The sequence below is a fragment of the Nilaparvata lugens genome, chromosome 3, assembly GCF_014356525.2.
Source record: "Nilaparvata lugens isolate BPH chromosome 3, ASM1435652v1, whole genome shotgun sequence".
Lineage (NCBI taxonomy): Eukaryota > Metazoa > Arthropoda > Insecta > Hemiptera > Delphacidae > Nilaparvata > Nilaparvata lugens.
In genome coordinates, this window is record NC_052506.1 from 94,072,110 (window position 1) to 94,098,036 (window position 25,927).

A 25,927-nucleotide genomic window follows, 5' to 3' on the forward strand; every position below is an offset into this window, starting at 1 on the left:
ACTTTCTTATGTTATAATATTTTAAACATTAGTTGAAAAACATTTTAAATATGACTTTATGGGTTATGAAATTATTCAGAATTCAAAGGTGAACCCCAATTTGACATTTGTTTCCAATAAAATCAAAAGAATAGCGAGTTAATAGCTTAATCCCGAACTCAAACCTGCCTCCTAGAAGGTCTAAGTTGGAGTCTAAAATCATCATTTTTGCTCCTGACATTATCTCATTTTAGCCTGATCCCGATCTCAGCAATCCACCGAGATTATCTTTTAAACTCGAGTTGATCTAAGCTTGAACTCAGCAATCCACCAAGATTAATTTTTAGCCTAGACTGGATCTCAGCAAACCGATTTTTAGACCACCGGTTTTTCCCTGCGATAATTGCCGGTCGGCTAACTTTTGCGCTTGAGCGTGGTTAATCCCGATCTCAGCAAACCGATTTTTGATCTGCGGCGCAAAAACCGGTTTTTAGCCGAGCGCAAGAGATAATCCCGATCTCAGCAATCGCCCCTATTGTAATAAAATATTTCAGCATTTCCGTATAATATGATCCTTCATATACAGCAATAAGCGGAGATGGAAGAGAATACAGAGGTATTTGTAAATATAAAGAAAATAAAAATCTCAGTACCCTTTTTACTTTCCTTGCCCTACTACCATAGGTAAGGAAAGTATTGCTTTCCAAAAAAAATTAAGGTACCCCAATTTCAAGTTTGCTATACGTTTCAAGGTCCCCTGAGTCCAAAAACATGATTTTTGGGTATTGGTCTGTGTGTGTGTATGTGTGTGTGTGTGTGTATGTGTTTGTGTGTGTATGTGTGTGTGTGTATGTGTGTGTGTGTGTGTGTGTGTATGTCTGTGAACACGATAACTCCATTCCTAATTAACCGATCGACTCTAACGATTTTCTTCAAATTCAAGCCATGGGTAGCTATTCATAAGTTCTATCACATGATATGAGTTTTTTCCTTGGAAAATTGCAGGAGCTCCGTAATATTCTTGAGAAAAATGGCGGATAATTACTAAAAAACCATGTTTTTCACGATTTTTTCAAAATAACTTGACCGATTTTTTTCAAATTCATACTCTGTATAGTTATTTATCAGCTCTATTAACTGGCATGAGTCTCCTTTCTGGGAAACTAATGGGGGGTCCACCCCATCCTTGAGAAATGGACTTTGTAACCTCCTTCTCGTGCATGAGGTAGGCAGGTAGAGCAGTTCATAAAAAGAACAATAGTCGAGATATTTCATCTGTAGAACAGCTGTTTTGACGACTTTAAAAAAATGACGACTAAAAAAATCATTGAATTTCACAATTCACACAAAGGAAAAAGTACTCTGAAAACAATTATATATACACATATACAAAAGTCTGATCGTAGTTTCGAATATGAGCAAGGAAAGTTGTGTGAGTGTACCACACCAGATTTTTTGAAATATTTTATTATTAATATTTATATTACAAGTTGCCCTTTACAGAAAAAAGATAGAGGTATTTGTTCATAGATGCTTTGTCCAATAAAAGACAAGGTTAGCAAACTTGATAATATTTTAATCAGGTATTGATTTTATAACGTGAATCTCAGAATATGCAAGATTTATTTCGGGAACATTGATACTTGACCAACTTTCTAGGCGTAGAATCAACTTATTAATAAGTGATGCTAGTCAGCTTGCGCTCACGCAAGGCATCCACCTAATGTTTGTGATTTACAAGAAAAATGAAGAATAACAATAATTTCAATTGATTTTTTCTCTAGTAGAATATTTATCACAGAAAGTGATATAAAATTCTTTGAAGTTTCATTTTGAGATAAATTTTATTCATTTTTTGATTATGTAGTTTAGCACGTTGGCAGTAAAACAGCTGATAAAAAGTGACATCGCCACAGCCGCAAGTTCAAAGTTTTGGTGCTTTTTGTTTCCCTTTTCGTGTGGTGAGGCTCTTGCGGTTTAGGTTTAGAAAATTACTTCATATCAATAATGGTGTTAGATATAGATTTATTTAGGGAAGAGAAAGGTGGAGACCCTAATAAGTTAAGAAAAAATCAAACTGATCGCTTTAAAGATGTCACACTTGTGGACAAAGTTATTGAAAAAGATGCTTTCTGGAGGCAATGTGAGTAATTAGCAGGTTATGTTTTCTATGTTTTTATATAATTCAAACAATTTCTTCAACTCCAGTTTTTTAAATACTATTTGAATTTATGAAGGTGCCCTATGTAATTTGTTTTTTATTCCATAATCTATCCCTTAATTTCTATTATCAAAATGGCAAACAGAGAATGAGTTCCTAGTTTTCTTTTACCGCTTCACCACGCTGGCAGCAATTAAATTTATTGTATTATCAATTAGCCTCATGTTCTGACATATAAAACATTGTAGTAAACATAACCTAAACCAATCATTGTTAACTTGGAAACACTTAGCTCTATTACATCATCCTTTTTGTAATCAGAACTAATTTGGCTAATGATAGATTAGAAAGTTGTATATTACTATGTTACTACTTATTAAGGTACCTATTAAGTTATTAAATTAAAGTTGCCCATTTTGACATACCAAGTTGAAAAAATACTTTTTTACTTGACATGAACAAACATTTTAGATAGGTGGTATAAGTTACTGTGACTAAAGCTCATATCACATTAGGTCATCAGAGAGATACCAAATAAAAACCGGTGGCCGGCCGTCTGTTTTCTCTGCTGGTGACCCCAGACTTAGTGTAATAAGTGCAATAAGAACTAATGCTCCACAAATCGTTCGGACACTTGGTGACTTACTACTGTAATGTAGGATAATTATATTATAAAGGCAGCACCTGATTAACATTGGATTTGCTTTCCAATAACTTATTCGGATTTTTCAGACTTTTATTAGGCAAATCAGATAACTCTATCTTTTTCTACTTCCTTACTTCCTTACAGCCTTTTTATTTATGTCAATGATCCTTGAAAACTAGTCATTCAAAGATCATAAATTCATTTTTAATTTTTACCGTTTAGATGGCTGTTTCCTGCACGATTTCATTATTGAAATCTATGTTGAAAATTCCTCATCGATCTCAACATTTAAAATGGGATATTGTGAATTTTATTCTAAATTATTCGTATTAATTTGACTACAGTTATTAGTTAGGTAGCTCCTCAAAAAAAAAAAAAAAAAAAAAAAAAAAAAAAAAATAGAATTATTGGCGGACAAAAAATATTTATAAAAAATTATTCATAAATATTCTGTTACGGTATAAAAAATATTCATAAATCTAACGATCTATGGGTCAAAAACTGATATTAAAAGTTCTTTTTTTTAGAAAGATTAGCAATTTATAAAACTAGTTTTACTTTTACAACAGAACGGTGAGTTTTCAGATTTTGATTCGAGTCTAGGTCAGACAGGCGGGCGTTAGATTTAACCCTTAAGTGGTCGCGCGGGGTGTCTTAAACACCCCAGTAAGGTAAATTTTGCTCTAGCTTGATTGATCGATTGGCTAACCTGCTGACCGGTACAGTACCTTCAAACCAGTGCATGAGTGAGAGAACCAAATCAAAAAACCAGTTCTGCGACACTAATTGTATGAGTAAGATCTCTTCAATTGTCTTTGGGGTGTCGGCAACACCCCGCGCGACTACTAAAGTAACTTTTTGTTGAGTTACTGACACATGAAAACAGTATGTAACAATTGCCTAAACTAGGTGAATGATGTTGATGCAAATAAAATGTAAGTTGAACATGGCCTAAATTTACTTTTCCTCATATTCTATGTCAATTTTCAGATCAATATAAAGTTACCTATTTAGTAAAAATTTCTGTTACACTTTCTCGCATAATATATGAATTGGTCATATTTGGATATGAGCTGCCATGTCATGGAAAGCATGATTGGATTGAAATTCATGGGATTAATTTAGTATTATTCATATTCAATGCAGTAAAACATTGAAAACAAGAAAAACATTATTCTGAATATATATATTTTTTACAAAACTTGTACAAATACAGCTTGACTCGAAATCTGGTGATCTTTTATTTAAAAATCTGATAATTATAAACTAAATTTTGAAATCACATGAGTGTAAGCACAATGATATCAGGGGAGTCCATTTTATTGTTTAAAAATAGTTTCTTCCCTTAGTAACAAAAAGGAAAGCAGTTATAAAATTTTTCATTTGGGGTGTTCTGAACACCCCATGCGAGCACTTGTGTTTCAAAGAGCTGCGCGACCACTTAAGGGTTAAAGACAAAAACATAGAATTACGCTAAGTTCATTTCAAATTCCAAGCCTCTTTCATTTTATTAGGAGATTTTCTGTTATAAAAATAATTTATTTTTCCAGTGCGTTTTTCGGCTGACAGGCTCAATCGATCAAAAAATGTTATCAGCAAGGAAATCGGAGAGAGGATGAAGGTAAAAACATCAGCAGCGTGATACTCACTAAATTATTTGAAATATTCTACTCATCGAAACCTACTTCCTATTTGTACATCTATACAAAAATATGTACATCTGTACAAAAATTTGCACATCTCATTGTATTCTGTATAATTGAGAAAAATTACTAAATCTCGTTTACATAGGCCTAATATAATAACCCAGTCAAATGGTCGTTTTTCAGGAAACAGCCCCGAAAGAATTTTTCTCCACGGTTCTATATGTATTTTGGGGCACTGAATTCGAATCTGAAATTTTCTGACACGCCAGAGGGCGGCTTCACCCCCAAAACCCCCAAAATTTCAGACTTTCCAATTTTTCGAAAAAGTGTTTAAAGTTTTGATCCTTGACGTATCCTTATGGATGCCCCCTCCACTAGAAAATACTGAAATTAATTGTATCTAACAGATGATTCTTATAGAACATAACCCTCGTAAGATGATTTCAGCCAAACTATGTCTTGTTAGGAAGGCATTGAAAAGGTATTTTAATGAAACAATTGTATTTTTGCTGTAGAATATGATTTTCTATTCTTGGGTTTATTCCCCTTCCCCTCCTCTACTGAATTCGGAAATTTCCAAGGAATCCTGATCAGAATTAATTGTTCTTTCACGTTATGTGTTATTTTTCATCATTACTAGAAAAAAGTTGTATAGGGTATTAGTTTGCATAATTTTGAAAACCCCTTAAAAAATACCCCTTCTTTGAAAATTCTTAGCTCCGGAACCAAAAATGGTAGAGTCCTGCGCAACCACTCAATTTATTGGAAAATTTATTATCTTAAATTTTGTAGAGAATGCTTTTTCTCGTTAAACTCAAAGTTTTCGAGATTAGATGGAAAAATTGAAAAGGTCCGAAATTTTGGGGGTTTCGGGGGTGAAGCCACCCTCTGGCGTGTCAGCAAATTTTCAGTTTCGAATTCAGCGCCCCAAAATACATATAGAACCGTCGAGAAAAATTCTTTCGGGGCTGTTTCCTTGAAAAAGACCATTTGACTGGACTATAAGTTAATGTATTTCATAGTTGTCAATGAAATAACTCACAATTTTTAAATTTGTCGATAATACCACACTTTGCTTAATAAGCTAATTTGGTAATCATTTTGGAAAAATAATTATTAATAGTCCAATAATTTGGTAAAGTATGTCGTGAGATATGTTGAATAATCAATAATTCTATTTGTTTTATTCTGCAAAGTCATCTAGAATTTGATCACCTAGTTTATTTTTTCTAAAAAGACCTACCGTAACAAAATAATTTCCTACTCTCCTATCGCACTATGGCTGTAAATTGTCTCTTTCACAAACTCTTATGTTTCATTTAAATAAATTTGATGTGATGGCTTCAGTTACTTTCTTAAATTCTTGAAAAATGGTTTTGGACAGTCTCGGGTGAATGAGCTTTTTCTCTTCTTTCTTTTTCTTGTGATTGGGAATTCATTTGGTAATTGCTTCCATTTCACTGTATTTAAACCAGTTCCCTCTGATACCTGTCAATATTACTCTTTTACTAACTCTTCTTTGTCGAACAGCTAAATTATTTAACCATAAACCTCTGTTCAATTCTCTTGATTGTACACCCGCTATGTCATTACACTTGTTCAAACATTAATCAGTATTTAATTTTGAGTTCATCAGGTGCATTTATATCAACAGGTTAATAGTATAAATGTTTTCCTTGTACAGCACAATGTAGCTTGTGATAATGCACCCGTAATTATAACTCTGTCTCCACTAATATAGGAAATTCAGGGATTAGAACAGGTTTTTGACGACATAGCAGATAGCTTGACATACCTACCTAACTTGACATTACTTGACTTGATATGTTTTGACGAATCTGTATCGTCAAAAACGTGTTCAAATTTGTCCATTAACTAATAGATCTTAATGGAAGAAGAAATTTACTTAAAGGAAATAATTATATTTAATTTATTTTTAGTGCATTCCTTTTGTCACTTGATAACTAGTAAATTTTAGGCAGTATTCTAAAGAACCTCAACAACACTCAATTAATCACAAAAATTGGACGCAAACACGCAAACCAACTTACTGCTGTTTATATTCCTTGAAGTTCTTGAGTTAAATTAAAAGTTTTGAATTAAGATTTGTTGTAAAATAATTCTCACCTTATCAATTTGCATGAAAAGAGCGATATTCTTATGTTTCTGTATTAGAATCAGAACTTAATAATAGTAATATTAATGGTAAATTTAAATTTAAAATTGATTGTTAATAAAACATAATTGATAATAACTATCAATGATAGTATCAATTATACTTTTATTCATTCATCTATTCACTATCTTTAGATATCAAATCAAATTTAAATTATTTAAACTGTATAGTGAACATTTAAAAATTAGAATACAGTAGCCTAATAAGTATTTTAATTACCTTAACCTAACACTATGAAGTTAAGTGATTGGTGTATTAGCGCTCCCTAGTATGGCTCCAACCAATGTAGTCTTTACACATCAAAATGGTTATTTCTCAGTTACGAATCTTTAGACAAATGAAAAGCATTCATTTTGAGCACTCACACAAATTGGTAGTAGTCTTATTAAAAACGATCATCCCAAGTATTAAAGAAACGTCTTTTCAAAGGAAAATTTTAGATTTATGAAGCAAATTATTATTTTTATTATACCGGGTGCGGAGCGAAACTTCCTTTTTTGAAGTGGCCATTTAGTCAGCTGATGTAGTAGAGCGAATTTGGTCTCGTTATAGAGAACCATAAAGTTTTCTTCCCGACATGTTCATTTGTCATCATGCATTGGAACAATGAGGAGCGTGCATTTTCCGTTGAGACGTATTTTTCGAGCGGATGTTATTTGATCACAACCCAGCGCGCATTTCAAAATCGCTTTAATTTAGCCTCTTTGGCTATTTTACCTGAGTGGAAATCAACTGTTACGTTGGTCACTACGTTCAGACAAACTGCAAGTGCGACAAGAGGAAGAATTGAAGTCCCTCGGCCCATTAGGTCACCTGAGAGGTTGAGGCAGTGATAGTTTCAATGTTGAGATCACCACAGCGGTTAACCGCGCAAACATGCCTCTGCTCTTGAATTTTCCGATCGTTCTGTGAGACAAATTCTTCATGATGATCTTCATTTTTATCCATACAAGATGACAATTGTGCAGAAACCTTCAGAACGCTAGTAATCCTTGTGATTTTTTTCTAAAGGGGTTTTTGAAATCCCTTGTTTAAGTGAACCTTCCAAGGACCCTACAAGATTGGAAGACCAATTATAAGGGAAGTAATTGCTAAAATAACGCCTGCAAGGCGTCATGACATACGCCAGAAAGCGGTTTCCTCTATGGAGAATCGGGGACGTCACCTGCCTGATTTGATATTCAAACCCAATTGAAACAAAACTTTATAATATGTGTCTACATTACAAAAAATAAATACATACTTTCTGATCTATACAATGAATTCTATTAACTTTCAAAAAAGTAAGTTTCGCTGCCGCACCCTATACTTATAAGTCATAACAAATCACCAAATTTTCTAGTAATATTTATTAATATTGACTATTTCAGAAAGAAGCTAAATCTCAAAGTGGGGATAAAAAAGCGAAACTTCCAGTTAAAGTCAGTAATGATACGGAATCAGCTTTGCTGAAGATGAGCTTAGAAGAGTTGAATGACTTTTTCGAATCGAATAGTTACTGCGATGGATATGTGCCTAGCTGTGTTGATAGTTCGCTGTACAGTACTGTTTCTAGTAGGCCTAGTAATGTTTCCAACAACTACCCTCATCTCCATAGGTGGTTGAGGCATATGAAGTCTTTCAGCATGCCTTTTAGCCAGGTGAGAGGGAGCTTCTTAAGGATTGTCTTTCTTATCTTCTCATCATTTATCAAACATCTTAAAAACATTCTACTGTCATTTACTGCATCTTCTTCATTCAAAGGGATGTTTTTTTCGTTTTAGAATATATTTTGTTGTTTGCTGCAATTCCATTTCTTTTATTGCTTGATATAGATTTCTCTGTATTTTTTTATTGCGGTTTATCCGTATAAGATTTTAAAAATATATATATCTGGTTGCTTGCTTGAGTTCTCTTTGCTTCCTAACTTTATTGGTATTTTTGAAATTATCTGTTGTGTTTGTCTTGATCACTAGTTACTTTGTTCCACTTGTACTCTGTATGTATTCTCCATTGTTGTTATTGATTCACCGCTGCGAAATAATTTGTTGGATAAGAAGAAATATAATGAACTGCCTAATTATTTCATCTCAATTGTGAAAATGTATTATTCTATTATTAGAATATAATATATTCCCTATCGAATAAAATGTAGTTGATCGTTATCAACCATTAATATTATAGCTGATGTACCGGGATAACTAGAATCACAGCTATCTACTATAGAAGGCGGTGGTAACAGAAAATTGATAATCCTCAATTGTGAAAATTTATTATTATATTATTAGAAGAATGCATATTTTCTTGACGAATAAAATGTAGTTGATCATCATTAACAAGTATCAGCCTGAGATAACTTAAATCACAGCTATCTACTATTGAAGTTAGTGGAAACAGGAAATTATCAACTCTGCAGTCTTATCACTTCCACTCACTCAAAGGCCCGATTGCACAAAAGCCTGTTGAATTTTAATCATGGTTAAATTCCACAAGAGCCAATCAGAGAAGAATTTCCTGAGAAGAAGGCTTTTATGATTTGTTCTCGTGGAATTCAATCGGGGTTGGAAGTTAACATACTTTTGTGCAACCCTGTTGAATTTCAATCAAGAATAAATTCTACAAGAACCAATCAGAGAAGAATTTTCTGAGAAGGCTTTTATGATTGGTTCTCGTGGCATTTAATCGGATTGAAAGTTAACAGATTTTTGTGCAACCGGGTCTAACACTTTATATGTATTGCTCATTTATTTCATTTCATTTATCAATTACAAATGACTAAGAGAGAGCAATGTAGCAATGCTAATATAGCAATGACTAAGAGAGAGCAACAGGCTCAGCTCAAAATTACGTGAATCTCGTGAACTATAATAATTATTATAATGATGTATAACGTTGATCTTACTATAATAATTATACAGGCTACAAAAATATTCTTGGAGTTCTTTTAGAAAAAAGAGAACCCAAGAGATGAGAGTGCTAAGTTTACCACGTGAATCTCACTATAATAATCATAATGATGTATTTATAACGTTGATCTTATTATAATAATCATACAGGCTACAAAAATTATAATGTCTTGGTGTTTCTTAATAAAAAAAGAGAACCCAGGAGATTTTTTTTTTATTTACTATTGCTATCTAGTCATGAGGCTAATGAGCAAAATTTATCGAACCTAACCTACTAAATAATAATAAAATACAGTGAAACTCTCACTAGAATCTCTTACTGCTAATGATAATATTATGTACTTAAATTAAATAATAGTACTATAAGGCATGATTTTATTGTTTCACTCAATCACTGCTCTGCTTTTTTACTTGAAACCACTTGCACTACACTAATTCAAATGGCTTCCTCCTTTTGAACCTCCGCACCAATCCTCCGTTGTCTAGCAGCTGGATTGCTTCGACGTTGTTGTGTTGGTGGAGCCGTGCTTCATGACTCTCTGCATACTGCTGAATCTCAGGATACCAGGTTGACTCCCAGATCTCTATGGATGTCGCTGTTCCGCACATACCAAGGAGCATCAACGATGTTTCTGAGCACCTTGTTTTGGAATCTTTGAATGATGGCGATGTTAGTCGGTTTGGTGCAGCCCCACAGTTGGATACCATAGGTCCAAGACAGGTTTGAAGATCTGTTTATACAGGAGAACTTTGTTTGGTATTGAAAGTGATGTGTTTCTTCCAATAAGCCAGTAGAATTTCTTATATTTGACTTGCCCTCATTGAGTTTCATCCTCCTTTTTCTGGCCCAGTCCTGTATTTTGTTGACAGATCTCTGGAGCTTTTCTGTTGCAGTATGAACATCGCTGTCGACTGCTAGTAGGGCGGTGTCATCTGCAAACGTGGCTGTGGTATTCTCCTCCAGATTAGGAATATCACTGGTAAAGAGAAGGTAAAGCACTGGCCCCAAGACACTTCCCTGTGGAAATCCTGCTTTTATCTCTCTCAGATCAGAATATGAATCTTCATACCTGACTCTGAAGTACCACAGATATGATTGCAATATTTCTGTGAATTGCTTGGGAAGCATTTTCTTCAACTTGTAAAGAAGTCCATCATGCCATACTTTGTCGAAGGCTTGCCCTATGTCAAGAAAAGCTGCTGAACAAATTTTTTTTCTTCCAAACTCTTCTCTATTACATTAATTATTCTATGTACCTGGTCAATTGTGGAGTGCTTTCTCTGAAACCAAACTGATGATTAGGAATCAATTGTTTACTCTCTATTATTGGCTTGAGCCTACTCAATAATAACCTTTCAAACAACTTTGATAACACAGGTAACAATGAAATCGGCCTATATGAAGTTACTCCATGTGGTTCTTTTCCTGGCTTGAGCAGCATTATATCTTCAGCTACTTTCCAGATTCCTGGTACAAATCTAAATCTAAATGAAGCATTTAGTATGTTTGTTAACTTGAGTGCTTTCCTTGACAGATGCTTTAGAACTAAGCCAGTTATCAAGTCAAATCCTGGAGTTTTCTTTGTATTGATAAGCTTAATTTCCTTTTTAACTTCTTCCACCGAGACACGTAGAATTTCTTGATTCTCTTGCAAAAAATTTTCATCAGTTTCTAAATCTTGTTCCTGTGGTCCATTATTTGGCTGGAAAACTATAACAAGATGATCTGCGAATGTCTGTGCTTTTTCTTCATTGTTTCTGGCCCATTCTCTGTTTTGCTTTCTGATAGGAGGAGCTTGTTGAATAGGTGTTTTCATTTTCCTAGATGCCTTCCAGAGCGAGTAATCAGTGTTTTTTCCTCCTGTTAAGTTGCGCAAGTAACCGTTGATCGATTCATTTTTAATAGATTGTGTCTCTATTTTCAGATCTTGAGTTAGATCATTCAGCAATCTCTTATTTTGGGGAGAACGTGATTGCTGCCACTTTCTTCTAGCTCTTCTTTTCTCCGCAATCATTTCTCTTATTTCACTTGGGTAGTTATTTCCAGTTGTTCTTCTTCTACTTGCTTGTGGGGTATTACACCATGCTGCCTGTTGTATATCGGTTACACATTTTTCCAACTCGTCATCAATTTGATCTGCATTCATTAGTGGTGAATTAAGATGAATTCTTCCCTCCAGCATTTGTTGAAAGCCATTCCAATCTGTATGCTCATTAACTAATGTGGTGCAAGGGTAACCAGGAGATGAGAGTGCTGAAGTTTACTACGTGGATCTCACTATAATAATTATAATGATGAATTTATAACGTTGTAATCTTATAAAAAGATACAAAAATAATAATGCTTTGGTGTTTTTAGAAAAAGAGAACCCAGGAGATGAAAGTACTTAGTCTACTAAGTGAATCTTATTATAATAATTATAATGATGTATCTATAACGTTGATCTTACTATAATAATTATGCAGGCTACAAAAATAATAATGTCATGGTGTTTTTTTTTAGAAAAAAGAAAACCCAGGAGATGAGAGTGCTGAAGTGCCTTCGACGATTGATGTGACCCAGCTGGAGGTGGATGCGCTGAAGCCACTCACCGTCTCACAGCTGAAGAAAGTGCGCACAATGGTCGACGATAAGATGAGAGAGATAGAGAGAAACCTGCTGCAGACAGAGACCGAACGAAACGCCTCCTTGTTCGAGATCGGAAACATGCTGCATCCATCGGTTCCTATTAGCAAAGATGAGGTAATTACTGCTAATCAATTATTAATTATTTGAAATTTTTCTCCGGGTGATACGGAACTCACCAAAGAAATCCATTGCATAGTCATTTATAATATTATTATCATACATAAGGTCACAACTCTGATTGTTTATCTATTTATTCATTCATTTGTCAACATAATATTTCTAGTTTCTTAATTTCGGATCTATAGCTGGACTCAAATTTTCAACAGTGAAAATATAACTTTTGGAAATTCTACTATTTATAAAATTTGGGAGTAGAGTAGTTTCGGGCTAGGCCTGTTGCTCTCGCCCAGTCTTTAGATTATGATTTGTGATTGTATTGATGAATAAATAAATAGGCAATTACAAACAAGATAATTTACCAATATTAATAAAAATAAATATAGGTACATACGATATAGGTACTATAATGTCAAACATGTAGAGATAACAAGCCGTTTTTATAGCCTAATCATAAAATATTTGTCAGTTATTTGTTAACACGGGTATAATAGTGTTACATTTATTGTATTAAGGGGCTGAATAAAAAATCACTATGATTATGACAATTATTTAGCCATGCATAACCTACGTAAGAAAAAAAGTTCGTCAATTCAGCCTGTGCATCGATGTGACTCAGTGCCACCGTTCGTGATTCTAGAACTGAAGGTCTCCGGTTCGATCACAGCCAAAATAGTAATTTTGAACTCAAATGAAGATTATCCATATAATTTTGACTCATCGCGCAGCACGGATTACTCGTCTTTGATAAAATTTGGTCAAAAAATCAAGATTTAGTCATAATGAATTATATCTCATAAGATCGATGTGATCCTTTGGAACACAGCGCCCATATGGACAGAAATGCACGCTCCATGATATGTCATTGGAAAGCGAGTTTAATTATTCAGGACACTTCTTTCGTTTTAAAAATAATTCAAAAATCAATGCAAAATAAATTGTTTCAAGTTGAAACATTTTCAAAATAATTTTTGGAGGAATACAATATTTTCTTTAGGTATTACATATTTTCACTGATACATTCATAATGAATTTTCATTAACTTCAGTTTTATGCTACACTGAGTAATTTATTATGCGTGCTTTGAAACTTTTCAATACCTGTCAATAATTTATCACCAATATTATGATCTTATAATTTAAAACTAATTTTGTTGCAGGATGAGAATGCAGTTGTATGCACTTATGGTGATATCACCGTTCGAAAGAAGTACTCTCACTTCGATCTGATTCATATGATAGATGGTGTGGACTCTGAAGCAGGAGCTATCACAGCTGGAGGTCGTGGCTATTACTTGAAGGTAATTCGATTCAATTTATCTACAGTATCTTCATCATCATTATCCGTCTCTTTACCAAAGCCCAAGACTAGAGTAGCTCATGCTACAATTACTAGTTTACAGTTTACATGTTTTTATAGTAACTATGTTTTTCAGTACTATAGCTCATGTGGGCATCGCCCTCAAAAAATCATGTACATTTCTACTGATAAAGTGACGACCGTTGGTTGAAACTTTCTTTCTTATCAAGTACACTTCGTGAACCATTCAGAGTCGTTGAATCGGTCTGATTGCATAGATTGGTTCTTTTTATTGTTTGCTAAGCAAGCAAATAGTGTTTCACTAAGAACGTCGTAAGAATAGTTTATAAATACAGCCCTGAATGAAGGTTGAATTCAACGCATTTTTGTTGAATTCAATATTTGATTATTGTTATTCTGTAATGTACTTGTCATTGAATAAAGATTTATTTATTTATTTGGTACTTTTATAAATAATAAGGAAAGAGCAACTGTCTTGTAATAATCAATCTCAACATTAATGACGGTAATTCATAAATGATTCTGAAGTTCGAACTCGGTTAATTTCTTTTTTTTGCCTTGCCTAGTGAAAAAGTAGAAGAAACATACTGATTGACTGCCATTGACTGACGATGACGAATGCTTCATAAATATGGCACCAATTGATTAATATAGCCAAAATTAATTCATGACTAGAATAAGAGAATTGCTTTCTTCAGTGAGCATTACTCGTATTCAAGTATCACAACATGCTCCCGTAAGTTCCTGTTCTTGATTCAGTGTAATGATTATTTCATTTATTTATTAGGTTAGCACAAACAATACAATGATCAGAAAAGAAAAAAACAGACTATTGCCCAAAACTTCTTCAATGAGAAGTGCAAGTGTATGATTTATGATTCATTAAAATAAATCATCCATTGACCCAGTTGTTTGAGTCATTACTTACTTTCCGTGTCCAAACAAGCAATCATTAGATACTCAGGTCCCATGTGAAAAAAACAAAACAATAATAATAACAAAATATATATAAGCATTGGATCAAACATTATCTTTAAATTACATGTTTCCAAAAATTTGCAACCGATTGGGCTTTGTCATTTGCTTGAAAGAGATCCTCCTTTCTACATTGGACATCAAGCTGAGGGCACACAAGCAAGTGCTCCTGCTCCTGAATTGCTCCACACTCGCAGAAGATGTCATCATGAGCTGGCAATAAACCCCATTTTTGCAGGATTGTTTTGCATTTGGACACTCCTACCCTTAAACGGTTGAGATCTTTCCAAGTCAGAAAAGCCAGATCATGACCAGGAGGCAATTCTTCCCGAAATGGCAATCCCTCCAACATAAAGCCATTCCTCCACTGCTCCACACGATTTTCTTCAGGAGAGCCCTGCAGGACATGGGATGCTGCCAAGAAGCTTCTCCTTGACTTCAACTGTCCAACTGCAGGTTGATGCCCAAATAATGGATGGCGAGGGTCACTTGCCTGTTTAGTCCTCTCAATGTCTGTAGCAACCTTTCTTATGATATTGGGTGGTGCTACTGCTGCAAGAGGGTACAACCTGTGCACTGGTGTCGGTCTTAGACATCCTGTTATTACCCTCATTGTTTCATTTACTGCTGTATCCACTTGTTTAGCATGCACTGAGGAGCTTCAAACAGGTGCTGCATATTCTGCTGCTGACAGACACAGACCAATTGCCGATGTTCTTAGTGTGGCTGGTTGAGCTCCCCATTTGGAATTGGTCAGCTCCCTGATGATATTGTTCCTTGTGTGAACCTTAGCCTTGGTGCTGGTGCAGTGCTGCCGGAATGTCAGGGTGTGGTCCAAGGTTACACCCAGATATTTTGGTGTTGCATGATGTTGTAGTTGCTCTCCCCTCCAATTGACATTGAGCTCTCTACCAGCTTCTCTGTGCTTCAAATGAAAAACACAGACCTGAGTTTTACTTGGGTTGGGTTTGAGGTGGTTACTTTCATAATAACTGGAAAGCTCTTCCAGAGTATTTGTGAGCTTTCTTTCCACTTCCTCGAATGTTTGACCCTGTGCTGCCACTGCTGTATCATCAGCATAGATAAATTGCCTTGTATCTCTACGCCTGGAATATATTGAGTCATTAATTAAAACGATATTCGTCACATTAACATAATCAACAATTAAAACATTTCAAATATATCTAGGATTTTTTGGATAACCTTGATGTACTCATTTAACTAGTCCAATCTCTTGTTTCTCCCTTTATGAAGTTATTTAATAAAAAGTTTTTGAATTGATTGAAGGATTTTCTGTTTGAATTTCAGGGACCCGCCGTTATGCTACAACTTGGTCTGATGCAGCTTGCCATCCAGAAGTGGTTCGGTAAAGGCTACACACCTCTGTACACGCCCTACTTCATGAGGAAAGAGGTGATGCAGGAAGTGGCTCAGCTGGCTCAATTCGACGAGGAACTCTACAAGGTAACAATTACCAACTGACAAAAACATCTTTTGCAGTGATTTCATTTGCAAAACTCAATGCCTTAAATTATTCTGAAAAATTAAAAATACTCTAATAAGTTGAATGAAAATGATTGTATTTGTGTATATCCCTATGCATATGAATGATCCTCTACAGTTATAACAAGATCATCTCATAGCAGAGAGGAGAAAAATACTATCGCAAAAATGTTGTCATAATTTTTGCTATTACAAAAATTGAGCCTATTTATTTTTATCTATAAATTGATTTGAAATTTCGGATAAAGTGCACTATATAGGCTTCTGTCAATAAATTGTAAAACTTGATCTCCTGATTTGCTTCAAACTGTAGAATTCACGTCATTTTAAAGAGAAACCCATATATACTGTATGGTAGTATATGGAACAGTTTTGTATTGAACAGTTCAGATGCAAACCTACTCACCCTAAACCTTCTAACCTAACCCACACCAAAAAAAATCTACTAACTTGATTGACAGGAGCCCATATAGTTTACGGTGGCATGCCAATTGACCGAATCCCAAACGACCGACAAGCTATATTCTCCCAAACAGCCGAAAACTACTTTTTCCCATTCGACAGAATCAATGAAATATTGAAACTGGAACTTTCTCATTCAGCCGAATCCCAAATGACCGAAAACTTTTAAGAATTTTCCCAATCGACAGAAAACGTTGTTTATCGCATTGAGCCGAAAGTGTTGAGAGTTCCAACTGACCGAAAGTGATAGGTATCCCATCCGACCGAAAGTGATAAGTTTCCCAAACGACCGAAAATTTCTCTAGTTTGTCGCAAATAACCGAAAGCGTTCGGCCAAATGGGAAAATTAATTTTTCGGCTGGATGGGAATCCTATCACTTCTGGTCGTTTGGGATTCGGTCGATTGGGACCCCACGATAGTTTACCACAACCGATATTTTCATTCGGATCAGTAGCGGTACCTCCTGAACAGGAAGCACGGTAGCCCGTTATCAAAGCAGCTGGAGTCGCTCGCAACAGTGACCGTGAATAGTAAAAATATCATTCCCATAAGTTCTAATGCTATTATTCATACTCACTCGGCTTGGCTGTGTGGGAATAGTCCAATTCGAACTCGATGAATTATATTTCACTGTCATTGTTGTGTGCGATTCTTGCTTAACCGATCTATGCAAGTACTGCGAAATATATATATATATATATAGACTCATTCTCGCACACAGGCAGTAATGCCTCTGCGAGAGTTTCTTAATATTTCTTAATATATTTGTATATCCGCTATTCCTGTGGTGCTGACATTGTCTTTTTTTTATTGTAAAGTGTATTCTTATTTTATGATGTAGGCTACCACTGTAATTGCTTGTACGACTTATGAAATAAATAACTTTTTGAATTGAATTGCATTGATTCCAGATAGCGCTGTCGGCAGTGCCGAGCTGTCAGATCAGAGCTTTGTTTACTTTTTAGGTTATGTTGTGAAACATTGTCACCTGTCACATCAGTTTTTAAATTATATTATTTGCAGTTTTTATAAATGTAGGTGGAGGAAAAATGGTGTTCATGTCACGAGTGAAAAAATATTTTCCTCCCTCAGGGAAATTGTTACCCTCGGCTTTGCCTCGTGCATCAAACTTTCCCCTCAGAGAGAAAAAACTGTATTTTTATACAAATAACTATTAATAATGAAAAAATTATCTGATGATGAATGTGTTTGTGCAGGTGGTGGGGAAAGGTAGCGAGAAGGCGGGCGAAGACGTGCCGGCCGAGGAGAAGTACCTGATCGCGACATCTGAGCAGCCGATCGCGGCGTTACACCGCGACTCGTGGATGGCCGAGGACTCACTGCCCATCCGCTACGTCGGCCAGTCCACCTGCTTCCGCCAGGAGGTCGGCTCCCACGGCCGGGACACGCGCGGCATCTTCCGCGTGCACCAGTTTGAGAAGGTAATTGCCCAATGCATTGCTTCAACTTCAATCCTCCTTGGAGGAAAATGATAACATTGATTCTTATGGCAGTGTTCACACGTCTACTGAGGAAATGAATTAGAACGGGAAGATTTGAAATAAATTAATATCAAATCAATTTATTCCTCTTTATAAATACATATTAGAGAAAATTATATAATGCATTATAGGAAATTTTCTTCACATGGGCTATGATGCCTGTGTGCGAAGAAGAGTCCGAATCACTTGATATATTCATTTTAATTCAGAGGAAAAGAATGAAAGAAGGGAAGAGGAAGAGAGAGAGAGAGAGAGAGAAAGAGAAATGGAGACAGATAGATAGAAAGAGAGAGACAGGAAGAAGAAAGAACAAAATAGAAAAGTTTTAATTTGGGTCAAGGATCATCCATCCGCCAGGCAAGCACACGCCAGAGACGTTAGAAACAGATTATTATTTCAAAAAACTTTTCAGAAATGGTGAGCAGACCGCAATAACATCTCCGATGCTTCTCTACTCTGTTGGAACAGCCAAGTGAGCAACATTTTATTGTACGTGGCATTACTGTACCTATGTGTTAAAGATTGACAACTGAACAGGCATGTTGCAACACAAGCGATGAGCAATATAATAGGGACATCGGGATGAGGCATCCTTATGTTGAGGCTATTGCTAGAGGCACGTGTGAAATGGTCATGATTTGATACAATTATATTTAGACTTTCCTTTGAGATAAATGTTGAGAACCACATAAAGATATACAGTAAAGATACAGATTATGGCCTAAATATTACAATATTCATGTAAAATCTCTTTAATATTCTATCCCTCATAACAGTCAATGATAAAATCCCCTCTAAGGCTGGCCACTAACGGTAGGACATGCATGATACACATGTCGTCATACATTGTTGTGTCATCACAGCGAAAGGCTCCTATCAAATTTTTTTGAGGTTAGTTATTGTATCTCCATTTATTTTTTCTTTGCTGTTCTATTTGAGGTTAAATTAATTTTCAAAAAATATCAGCACTTGCAACCAGATTTTAGATGAGGAGGTTCTTGAGAAGACATCGCTGGAGAGAGTTCTAACCATAGAATATTCAGGGATTTCAGTGGAGCAGCATTTAAAATGGAATAAGCACTTAATAATAATAATAATAATAATAATAATAATAATATAATAATAATAATAATATTTTATTTCCAACAAAAGTATAGCAAAACAGTGTAACACAGTTGAAAAATGTCACATATAAATTATCACAGTAACAGAAAATATCAGTCATGAAATAAAACTCTAATAACTTTCAACAATTCATGAAATTTGCAAATTTTTGATAGTAAAATGTTTCTCACTCTAACAAGAATTCGTCAACATCATAGACAGCCTCCTTAATAAGAAAAGAATATAGTTTTGTTTTGAATTGTTTCTCCTGACCAATAACTCTCAAATCAGCCAGAAGTTTAGCAAAAACCTTTGTCCCCTGTAAGTAGGTGCTTTCTCAAATACACTCAGCCTATGTCAACTGAAATGTTATTCCTTCCCCGAGTGTTATAGCCATGAATATCTGAGTTGAATTCAACTTATCTTTCATGTAATTAATATTGATTTGAAAATGTACAATGATGGAACAGTTAAAATACTTGGGCTACTGAAAGACTCCCGGACATGTCTGTGGAAATTTGAGCCCCTCCAGGTATCTAATTGCGGACTTTATCAAAACAAAAATTCTTTGCATGTTTTTCTTCGAGGTACTCCCCCATAATTAGAGTATCTTGGTTCAAAATTTGAATATATATTATAATTTGTTGTACTGTATTTCAGATAGAGCAGTTCTGTATCACATCGCCACACGACGACAAGTCGTGGGAGATGCTGGACGAAATGATCGCCAACTCGAAGGAGTTCTACGAGGAGCTGAAAATTGCGTACCGCGTGGTGAACATCGTGTCGGGCGCACTGAACAACGCGGCTGCCAAGAAGCTGGACCTGGAGGCGTGGTTCCCGGGCTCGGGCGCCTTCCGCGAGCTGGTCTCCTGTAGCAACTGTCTCGACTACCAGTCCCGGCGTCTGCTGGTGCGCTACGGCAAAACAAAGAAGATGAATGCTCAGGTAAGATCAAAATTCATTTCTCCATAGTGAGATTCATGTCATAAAAGTCCGGTTGCACAAACGCCTGTTGAATTTTAATCATTATTAAATGCCACGAGAACCAATCAGAGATAGCTTTTTTTGGAAAGAAAGATACTCTGACTGCTTCTTGTGGCATTTAATCACGGTTAAAATTCAACAGGCTTTTGTCAGCGTAAATAATAGAACGGCAAGATTGCCAACAAATCTTCTTTATACACCGCCTCCTATAGTAGATATCTGTGATTCAAGTCATCTTGATGTATTCTTGTTAATAATGATCAATTCTATCTCAAATATATTTTATTCACTAAGAAAAAATATATTTTTATTATTTGATAATAAATTTCTATTATTATTTGATGATAAATTCCTATAATTTAGATTAAATAGTCTGGTAGTTCATTATATTTTTTCATAGCATACAAACAATTTGGCAACAGTACATAGCTAGAAAAGGATAGCAAAACAATGTTAATCAAATGCTTGCTAACTGCAAACTACAATATATTTCAATATTGCTATAAATCATATTCGATCGGGTAATTTTCCCCTAAACAAATAATATTAATTTATCTCTCACAATCTCACAAAACGTATTCAATTCTAATAATTATTGTGTTTTGGTGAGCTCAATATAGCTTGGTTATAAAGCGTGCCGTATGTGGCATGAAATGATGCTAAAAACCTCAAACAATACAGATTCAATAACTAAATACATTATAAATGACAGGAAAAATGGGTGCTAAGGAGGCTTGAGCTATATTCGTTCACTAAACAAACATTATTCAGAATTATTCAATCATTCAGAATCACACAACTTTCAGAAGAATACCACAGGCTTATAAGTAGGGATGGGTATCGAAAGACAAAACATCGATGTTTTGAACATCGATGTTTTTTTCATCCTAACATCGATAAGTGAAAAACATCGAACAGTAAACATCGATGTTTTTGAACATCGATGTTATTAAACATCGTTTATCGCCCTACGTTTTTATGGATGATACTATTAGTCCAGTCAATATAGACATAAAAAAGGGGGTGTGCTTGCAATTTATATTGTATTTCTGATTTTTTAATATATTATTTGGGTACATAAGAGAAGTCCAGAACCAATTTCTTCATGCAAGATTTCCTTGTGCTAGATACAAGATAGCCCAAAAACCTCGTATTTTCTGCTCATTTTCCAGTTTTCAGCTATTTCTGCCAAATCTCTCCCAGATTATATAGTTCTGAAAAAAAATGAGATCACTCGGAACTCTCTATCTCCAATGAGTACCTTGTTATAATTTTTCAAAAATGAGTAAAATTTGAAGAAAAAATCAATTTTGATGAATTTTAGTTTTTAATCAACAATATCTTCCGATTGTTACAATTTAGATGTATATTTCAAAATCCCTCTAGGCGTATTTTTGTGCTATACAATCTGAGATCAGGTAGAGCGCTCTATGTCATATAGATTTCCAGGTACACCTGACAACAATGCTCCTTGTATTGTGGAAAACACCTAATTTTCAGCTTCAACCATCATCACCATCTACTTTGTCCTCACATTGATATTTCGCACAATGACATAAGTTCATGGGTAAGAATCACCCGTTAGATGCACTTAATTTCAGTATTTCCTAGTAGAGGCACGCTTAAGGACACCTCAAGGATCAAAATTTCAAACACTTATAATTTACTTTTGACACAATGCTCAGATTTCATCGTACTACACTTCATTCTTCTCGGCTCGCCAAGGCGGTTCAAAATCATGCATCAACAGTCAAATTCGGTCAAAAAATAGAAAATTTATTGTTGATTGTAGGTACTTTCATATTCAATACATAAGAAATGGCCAATTTCTATATTCAAAGTTATGTATCTCGGTAACCCCTTATTATAAAAATTATCACATGATCTTGAAATGTACAATAGAATTTTCTATTACATCTGCTGTAAACAATTCATGAAAAAATATGTTCGTAAAGTGAGATTTGATTGTTGAAAATATCCGGAAATTGTAGATATTTTTCTCATATTAACGGTTTTGGCAGTTCTATGATAGCGAAAAGTGATTCAAGATGGATTTTAGGCAACTGAGCTCGTAGAGGATGAATTTATCTACAATTTGTAATCAATTGTAAGTTTCTATGATGTATCAGACTCGTTTTAGAAACTCTTGATCAACAGTAAAATTACGAAAAAAATGTAAAAACTGAAATCGCCATTTTTAAAATCTTAACTTCCAAATTGTTTTGGAATCGAAAGTATTATTTATTGGAGGGGGACAATTTTCACATTCTCACTAGATTTGGAAATTTTATCAAAAGTATTTCACAAGACATGCAACTTTGAATATAGAAATTGGTCATTTTCTGTGTATTGGAATATGGGCTTAAGTACACTCAACAATAAATTTTCCATTTTTCGACCGAATTTGACTTAATATGCATGATTTTGAACCGCCGTGACGAACCGAGAAGGATGAAGTGTAGTACGATGAAATCTGAGCATTGTGTCAAAAGTTATGTGTTTGAAATTTTGATCCTTGAGGTGTCCTTAAGCGCGCCTCTCCACTAGGAAATACTGAAATGAAGTGTATCTTACGGGTGATTCTCATAGAACATAATCTCAAGAACTTATGTTCTGTGTGTTTGAAATTTTGATCCTTGAGGTGTCCTTAAGCGCGCCTCTCCACTAGGAAATACTGAAATGAAGTGTATCTTACGGGTGATTCTCATAGAACATAATCTCAAGAACTTATGTTGTTGTGCGAAATATCAATGTGAGGACAATGTAGTTGGTGATGATGCTTGAAGCTGAAAATTAGGTGTTTTTCACAATACAAGGAGCATTGTTGTCAGGTGTACCTTGAATATGAGATAGATCGCTATACCTGATCTCAGATTGTAGAGCACAAAAAGAGCTTCTAAAGTGACTACAATTTTATCTGGAGCTATTGTTCCAATATTTCAACAGTTACTAACAGCAATTTTGGACTTCTGGTATTCAAGTAACAGTCTTTCCAATAATTGAAGTCAGGTTGTGACTAGAAAGATACATCAACTCTAGTTCACAAGATTTGTCATCTTCATGGTTTAGTCTGAAACCTCTCGGGAAATCCTTGAGGATTCGGTCTTGAAATTTCACCCTAAGCTAATTTTAGCAATCATTGATACTCATATCGTATTCATTCAAAACCTGATAGATTTTTTAGGAAATGAAAATGGATTAAGTTTTTTTATATGGATCTCTGCACTCCTTACAATACGAGGACCTCTTTTCCAGAGCTAGATTAATTAGTGTTAAACACATGTTGAGGAAATAATTGTAGTAAGAAAAAACTCTTTCTTCCTAAGAAACGAAGAATCCGACCTCTTATTCAATTCTAAATAACTAATTATCTAACCTTGACACGGGCCAAAGAAGTAATGTAAATCTTCAAGAGTATCCAACAGTCTCACATAAAAATACAGAGAGCCTGATTGAAAAATAAAAATAGCAATCTGCAGGAAATCTAAACTTATGCGAGATCTTTCACAAGAGTGATCTATATTCACAAAAAACACTAAACAGAATATACTACACGAAATATGATAGAGATAATGATTGTAATTCTGTTACTATTGCTTATTGCTCTCAAGATAATCCTCTTCAAAGAAAAAAATAAAAAAAACTTGTATCAAATTATTTTGATACAGTAATTCTGTATCTTGAACATTAGTAATTCTGTTACTATTGCTTATTGCTCTCAAGATAATCCTCTTCAAACAAAAAAATAAAAAAAACTTGTATCAAATTAAAAAATTAGAATTGTTTTTACTTTTTAGTTGGGAAAAACATCGGATGACCGATGTCTAGGTAAAACCATCGATAAGTGAAAAACATCGAACAGTAAACATCGATGTTAAAAACATCGATGTTTGATGTTGAAACATCGATGTTTTTAAACATCGATGTATCGATACCCATCCCTACTTATAAGCCCAAAACGGTTCCAATTCTAATTTATACAACAGTCCAAATGTAGCTAGGTTATGTGTCACTCATTCTCCTATTACACACTCAATTTACAATTCAAAACACACAAAAATTATTTTTAAATTGAAAATACTTCAAAATTGAATTAAATCAATCACAATTAATTATGTTGCTCAAACCAAATATAAATCGCAACGTTTTTACCAAATGCTTAGATTATTAGCTTACGGGAAAATGCAGACTTTGATTTTATAAAATTCAAAAATTTGACTTTTTCTACCAGGTAGCGAACTCGTATGCTGTATTTGTTAAAAAAAACAAATAACATCAAATAGATGAAAAACGGTTTTTTTATGAATATTCTAAATTTTTCTATCAATTTTTTTTGTTTCTCACTCTCATTTCGACTTGTGGCTCTCAAGTACTAAGATGCGTTTATTATTATCAGACTGTTATATTATTTTATATGCTATATATATATATATATATATATATATATATATATATATAATATATATATATATATATATATATATATATATATATATATATTGTACAGGGTGAGCATAAAGTCTTGCCCTGATTTTAAAAATTTATTACAGAATAACCGTTTGACATATCAATTTATATCTGGTGCTGTTACATAGGTTAGTGTTAGTAGTTCTTTTTTTAATATCACTTACGTCAGTAAACTTCAACAAGAGCCCCCTTGGTAGCCCGGAAAATGTCGAAGCGGTATTCCAGTTCTTGCCAGGCCTGCCATTTCTAGGAAGATCTTCAACGCTGCCTGTTTCTTTGAACCTGCCATACCATCGCTTTATTGATTTAACATCAGGAGGGCTGCGTCCATAAGAAGCCCGAAAATTATGCTGAACACTGATCGGCGATTTCGTTTCGTGAAACCAAAGCACACATTGTGCTTTTTCCTGCTTCGACGCCATTTTGACCGCAACTAACGTGAACTAACAGACAGCGTCATTGTTTAGGACCACTAGCGCCACCACTACCAACACTAACCCATGTAACAGCGTCAGATTTAAATTATCATGTCAAACGGTTATTCTGTAATAAATTTTCAAAATCAGGGCAAGACTTTATGCTCAACCTGTATATAGCACTATAAACAGTGCTTTATTCGTCTCGTCTATATTTCATTGAAGGAATAAACATTGCTTTATATTGAAATTGTGTGAGAAATGGTCGAAAAATTGACTCTCTGAGAGGGTCACTGGTAATCACTGGTTCATTCCCTAGATATCAGTAGAAACAACTACATTAATATCCAATCTCCAATTAGACTATAACTGACGTTGGCCTACAATAAATTATTGATGATGTGGGAATGTTACCATACAAGTTTGGTGAACTTATCTTGTCATTATTCCGAGATTGCTATAATATTTACGTTTATTGTGTTTCAGACATCATACGTGCACATGTTGAATGCAACATGCTGTGCCACGACGCGGGTGATTTGTGCAATTCTGGAGACCTACCAAACTGAGACCGGCATCACAGTGCCAGATGTATTGAAGCCTTACATGCCAGAAAAGTACAAAAACGAGATTCCTTTTGTGAAGACGGCACCCATCGATGAAGAAGCCACAAAGAAACAGAAGAAGCAAAAGGAGGGCATGCTCAAGAAGGCGGCTGAAAGTGCCTAGCATTTCGCAAACGTCAGCATGTTCCAAACTACTGCAGCTTCCTGGTGAATAATTCAATTTTTACATCCTTAGGTTCTAAACCGGCTTTGTCAGCATTAAAATCCATTTGAGATAAGGCTGTTTTTATTTGTTGCCTCTTGTCACTACGGTTTTTGTAAACTCAAAACTTTACAGAACAGCTGATTTGGCGAAAACGTGGAAATAAACTACAAAGTTTCTAAA

The 25,927-nt window shown here is 34.8% G+C and overlaps 1 protein-coding gene across 2 annotated transcripts; it reads left to right on the forward strand.

Moving 5' to 3' along the window:
• Positions 1-1,868: 1,868 nt before the first annotated feature.
• Positions 1,869-25,820, forward strand: LOC111048318 (probable serine--tRNA ligase, cytoplasmic). 2 transcript variants are annotated; one of them, XM_022334192.2, is made up of 9 exons: positions 1,869-2,122; positions 4,337-4,407; positions 7,979-8,248; positions 11,997-12,236; positions 13,399-13,539; positions 15,843-15,998; positions 17,718-17,942; positions 19,767-20,054; positions 25,463-25,820. In XM_022334192.2, the coding sequence occupies exons 1-9, from the start codon at positions 1,987-1,989 to the stop codon at positions 25,703-25,705; spliced, it is 1,770 nt and encodes a 589-aa protein (XP_022189884.2). In that variant the 5' UTR covers positions 1,869-1,986; the 3' UTR covers positions 25,706-25,820. The 2 variants fall into 2 exon arrangements, with proteins under 2 accessions (XP_022189884.2, XP_022189885.2); XM_022334193.2 differs by lacking the exon at positions 7,979-8,248.
• Positions 25,821-25,927: the final 107 nt, after the last annotated feature.